General features: G+C 41.5%; 1 protein-coding gene across 1 annotated transcript; it reads left to right on the top strand.

The window, feature by feature from the left end:
- The first annotated feature begins 243 nt into the window (after positions 1–243).
- LOC115126561 (heat shock factor-binding protein 1-like) lies at positions 244–4,542 on the top strand. Its single transcript, XM_029656187.2, has 4 exons — positions 244–388; positions 908–974; positions 1,479–1,603; positions 4,125–4,542. Exons 1-3 carry the CDS (start codon positions 341–343, stop codon positions 1,598–1,600), a joined length of 237 nt encoding a protein of 78 aa, XP_029512047.1. The 5' UTR covers positions 244–340; the 3' UTR covers positions 1,601–1,603; positions 4,125–4,542.
- The last annotated feature ends 1,458 nt before the right edge of the window (positions 4,543–6,000 follow it).

Here is a 6,000-nt window from a genome sequence, read left to right as displayed (position 1 = left end):
GTAATCAAGCACGTGTAGTAATTAGTTAGAGTATGTATTTTTCCATGTGATTGCTTTTGATTTAAAGAAAAACGCTTTATCTGTTTCTAGACGATGCACCATGCTGCCTTGTTGACAACAGGACAAAGCGGTGCAGATTACTGTCCTATTTGAGAAGTGCGCTCCTCCCTCTCCGTTTTTGCCCGATGAGGTAAACGGCCATTGCCCGGTTCAACCCAGGCCAGTGTAAAATAATTCCCTCAATCATTCAAGGTTGTTTCGCTTCGACTGCAGAGAAGGAAGAAGACGTCTCGGACGAGCCAGTGGTTTATAAGTACAGCAGCGCCACGAATTTAGTGCAATGTCAGAGATCCAGGATCCGAAATCTGTACAGGACCTGACTGGGGTGGTGAGTCTTATTATTAGTCCCAAATCCTTGCCATATCCTGTCCCATTTGAAAACCTGAGAACTAGCTAGCGTTAGCTAGCAGGTTAACTAACTGGCTAAAGTTACTGTTTTCTCCCCCAATCGTTTTTGCAGGAACATTAACTTTTTTTTTTTATCTCAATGAAATAGTTGCAGTCAAATTCTGTTTAGCTACATTACCTTTTGTTTTAGTCCTGTTTAGCTAGCTAGCTACAGCTATTATTATTGAAATGTAACTGATAGATGGGTGATAGATGGCTAAACGTAATTGTGTTCCCGGCTTGTAAAGCTTGACTTTTTTTTTTTTTTTGACGACAAAACTGCAAATCCCCATGGTTTCCATGGTATCAGCGGTGTAGGCATCAGAGGCAGCTTCAACGCCCACAAAGTTCAATAGTATGCATGCATGCAATACGATTCTGCTATGCTACAGGATATAAACGTGTCCACCCACACATTGCAACAAACAGTGATTACATGTTCTGTCCTCCTCTCTTACAGGTCCAGACATTGCTGCAGCAGATGCAGGATAAATTCCAGACCATGTCAGACCAGATCATTGGAAGAAATATCCTGCTTTTTACCATTTCAATGCTATTTTTCACAATTTCAATGCTATTTTTCACAATTCCAATGCTATCAAAGACAGACTTTTAGAATGACACCGTTTACAATTATTATTATTATTACAATGTTACAATTGAATTGGATTGCTCATAGCGTAGTCTAATGATATCAATGACTTGATCATTCAGATACATGTAATGCACTCAATCCTGGAGGTTTTGTCAGCCCGGGTTTGAAGCAATTGTGTAAATCAATCCCTTGTATTTGTCACATGCTTCTTAATAAACAACAGTTGTAGACTAACAGTGAAATGTTCAACTTTTTGCTAACATTTCCAAATATAGAACATTAATATCGGCGTTGTATTACTGATGGACCGCTGTAACAAGCAGACAGATTGGGCCAAAGGGATTGGTACTACATAGTTCTATGGATAGGAGTTTGGGATATTTTGTATAGTAGGCATGGTACCTGAATGTTGTTCCCACTTCCTTGACAAGAGTACTCGATGAGATGAGTGGCCGCATCGATGACCTGGAGAAGAACATTGGTGACCTGATGACCCAGGCTGGCGTGGAGGAGATGGAGGCGGAGAACAAGGTCAAGGAGGAACAGGGCTCTGCTTAAAAGGTAATCAACATGGAGTCCACTGAGCGTTCTCGCTTGTTTTTGTCATCTCCTATAGGTGTGTGTGTGTTCGAAGGGTTTTTCCAATTAAACTGTTCAATATTTGTCAACAACACTGTGTATGTTTTCAGGTTGTAACTACTAGAACCAGATCCATATGTTTTTTTTTGGGGGGGGGGGGGGGGGTCCGATTACGATTTTGGGGTGTCAAAAGTTCCCGATGCTGATATATAGTGTTTTTTTTAGAGTGGGAAATGAAAACGTGTCATCTTTCTACTCTGAATTCTCAGACATTTCGATCCAAAAGACCAATTGTCCAATAACTTCAAATGTTGATTTCATACTTTGTGACGATAATAATGGCATGCAAAAGATGGCTGCAGGTGTTCAGATCAGCATGAGATTCCCTCGTCTCATTCTATTTATTCAATATCGGTGAACATCCGCCCGTACCGATTTAGCGGTTAAAAAGGACAATATCGGTGAACATCCGCCCGTACCGATTTAGCGGTTAAAAAGGACAATATCGGTGAACATCCGCCCGTACCGATTTAGCGGTTAAAAAGGACAATATCGGTGAAGGTACTGGTACCCCTTGACTTAATTACACATTTTGCGTTCCAGTCTGAATTTAAAATGGATTTAATGTATTTTTTTTCTAATCCATTTATCTACACACAATACCCTATGATAACAAAGTGAAAACATGTTTTTTTTTTTTTTTTTAAATGTTGAAAATATATTGAAAGATGAAATATCTCATTTACATAAGTATTCACACCTCTTTGCGATGACGCTACAAATTGCATCCAATGTCCTTTGATCATCCTTGGGTTTGTCACTACAACTTGATTTGAAGTCTACATGTGGACATGATTGAGAAAGAAACACAGCTGTGTGTGTGTGTACATAAAGTCCCACTGTTGACAGAGCAGAAACTATAGCATGAAGTCCAAAGAACTGTCCGTAGTGCTCTGAGATATACTGTATGCTTAATCACAATTCTATCTGGGGGAAAGGGTATAAAACATGTTTAGAGTGTTGAAGAAGTTTCCATGAGCCAAGTGGTCTCCATCATAGGAAATTGAAAAAATATGGAACTACCCAGACTGCTTAGAGCTGGCTGTCTGACCTAACTGAGCAATTGGGAAAGAACCCAATGACCACTCTTAACAGATCTACAGAGTTTCTTGGCTGAGATGGGAGAACCTGTCAGAAGGACAACAGTCTTTACAGCACTTCACCAATCTGGGCTTTATGGGAGAGTGGCCAGACGGAAGCCACTCCTGAGGAAAAGGTACATGACCTGGTGTTTGCAAAAGGCATGTAAAAGACAGAGCATAAGGCAAAATATCCTGTGGTCTGATGAGATAAAATATATAACTCTTTGGCGTGAATGTAAATCAGTGTCTGGAATAAAACAGGCACAGCTCATCACCTGTCTTAACACATTCCCTACTGTGAAGCATGGTGGTGGCAGTGTCATGCTATGGGGATGCTTTTCAGCAGCAGAGACTGGTAAGGATAGAGGGAACAATGAATGGAGCCAAATACAGGAAAATCTGTGATAAGAACCTGCTTCAGAGCGCAAACAACCTTAGACTGGGAGCAAAGATTTACGTTTCAACAGGACAAGGACCCCAAGCATACAGCCAAAGCAACGCTTGAATGGCTTCAGAACAAGAATGTGAAAGTCCTTGAGTGGCGTAGACTTGAGTCCCATTTAAAATCTGTGGAAAAACTTGAAGATTGCTGTTCACCGCCACTCCCCATCTAACTTAAGAAAACTTGAGAAAATCTGCAAGGACACGACTCTAAGCCGATATAGACACACCCGACACGACTCAAAGCTGATACAGACACACCCGACACGACTCTAAGCTGATACAGACACACCCAAGACGACTCTAAGCTGATACAGACACACCCAAGACACGACTCAAAGCTGATACAGACACACCCAAGACACGACTCAAAGCTGATACAGACACACCCAAGACACGACTCTAAGCTGATACAGACACACCCAAGACGACTCAAAGCTGATACAGACACACCCAAGACACGACTCTAAGCTGATACAGACACACCCAAGACACGACTCTAAGCTGATACAGACACACCCAAGACACGACTCTAAGCTGATACAGACACACCCAAGACGACTCAAAGCTGATACAGACACACCCGACACGACTCAAGGCTGTATTTCCCTCCAAACGTGCTTCCACAAAGTATTGACTCAGCTGTTAATATGTATGTAAATTAGATTTCTGTATTTCATGTTAAATAAATGAGCAAAAACTTCTAAACGTGTTTTCACTTTGTCACCATGGGCTATTGTGTGTCGATGAGAGGGGGAGGGGTCATGTAATCCATTTTGAATTCAGGCTTGTAACACAACCAAATGTTGAATATTTTCTGATTGGCACTGTATCGGTCAGGCTCCAGTAACTACTTTTTTTTGTGATTTGAAAGATCTTTTTGGTTTATTTAACATGGCCTCTTCTCTTTCCACCCTCAGGTTTCCAAGTAACAGGATGGTGGAGACTAAATGGGGAAACAGAACCATTTTTCAGGAGAATTGTATATTTAAGTGTTTTTGTTTTAATTATTAGTATTTTAATTGACTGTGTAACATGTTTTATATTAACTCTTGTAATAATGTTCACTCTTGACTTTTTTTTTTTTTTTTTTTTTTTTTTCAATTGATATTTAACTTAACTTGAGACACTATCCTGAATAATGGCTCACTCAGGTGACTCAGGCTCACTCAGGTGACTCGCTGGGCCAGTAACTGATTATGTCAACTAGCCAATTGAACATTTTTTAACAATATTTCAACACAAAACATTTACTGCTATTCAAATGTTCTAAAAACATGTTGTGTGTTAAGATGTCTTTACTTTGTCTTTTTCACAATAAACCAGGGCTTGCATACACTTTTGTTCCTCTTCTCTCATACAGGTTGAAAAGGGCAGTGCCTCGAGGACATGAGTTGTGCACAAAATGTTTTTTTTTTTTTTTTTTTTTTTTGCAAGGCACTGTATATGTTCCTATTTTCAAAGAAGCTGTCAATATCTCTGAATAAATGCCCAGTTTAAAAAGCAGTGAACACCCACATCCACCATACTCAAGGAGTTGGGTTTTAAAAATGTAACAGGGAAGGATATAATGCCCAGTTTAAAAAGCAGTGAACACCCACATCCACCATACTCAAGGAGTTGGGTTTTAAAAATGCAACAGAGGGAAGGATATAATGCCCAGTTTAAAAAGCAGTGAACACCCACATCCACCATACTCAAGGAGTTGGGTTTTAAAAATGCAACAGAGGGAAGTGTGAAATGGAAATGCACAACTTGTATGCTACTGCAATTTATTCTAATATTTTCAATTGGAAAGTCATTGTACATTTACATTTACATTTAAGTCATTTAGCAGACGCTCTTATCCAGAGCGACTTTTACAAATTGGTGCATTTATGACCTCCAGTGGAACAGTTTACTAAATCTTTTCAGGGGAGGGGGTGAGAGGATTACTTTATCCCATCCTAGGTAAACCTTAAAGGGTGGGGTTTCAGGTGTCTCCGGAAGGTGGTGATTGACTTTTGTGAGGGAGTTTGTTCCACCAGGGGGGCCAGGTTGAAACAGTTTTGACTGGGCTGAAATCAACTGTACTTCCTCAGTGGTAGGGAGGCGATTGGCCAAAATGTGGATGAACGCAGTGCCCTTGTTTGGGTGTAGGGCCTGATCAGAGCCTGGAGGTACTGAGGTGCCGTTCCCCTAGCTCCGTTCAAGCACCATGGTCTTGTAGCGGATGCAGGCTTCAACTTGAAGCCAGTGGAGGGAGCGGAGGAGCTGTGACGTTAAGAACTTGGGAAGGTTGAATACCAGACGGGCTGCGGCGTTCTGGATGAGTTGTAGGGGTTTAATGGCACAGGCAGGGAGCCCAGCCAACATTGCAGTAATCCTACGGGAGATGACAAGTGCCTGGATTAGGACCTGCTGTGTGAATAAATGCCCAGTTTAAAAGTTAGTGAACACAGGGTGTTGTCCAGGATCAAGGAGTTGGGTTTTAAAATGGAGTTGTAACCGTGAGGGAAGATATAATGCCCAGTTTAAAAGGAGTGAAGAGCACTCCGTCCACCGATACTTCAGCTTGAGGTGGTGATCCGTCATCCACACGGATATGTCTGCCAGACATGCAGAGATGCGATTCGCCACCTGGTCATCAGAAAGGGGGAAAGGAGAAGATTAATTGTGTGTCGTCTGCAAGCAATGATAGGAGAGACCATGTGAGGTTATGACAGAGCCCAGTTTAAAAAGCAGAATGAACAGGGCCTAGATCCAGAGCCATGGGGGACACCAGTGTTGAGAGCACGTGGTGTGGAGAAGATTTTT

This window comes from Oncorhynchus nerka, unplaced genomic scaffold (assembly GCF_034236695.1).
Source record: "Oncorhynchus nerka isolate Pitt River unplaced genomic scaffold, Oner_Uvic_2.0 unplaced_scaffold_1311, whole genome shotgun sequence".
NCBI lineage: Eukaryota > Metazoa > Chordata > Actinopteri > Salmoniformes > Salmonidae > Oncorhynchus > Oncorhynchus nerka.
The sequence above is the reverse complement of the archived record's forward strand: the minus strand, read 5'-3'. Positions and strand labels throughout refer to the sequence as shown.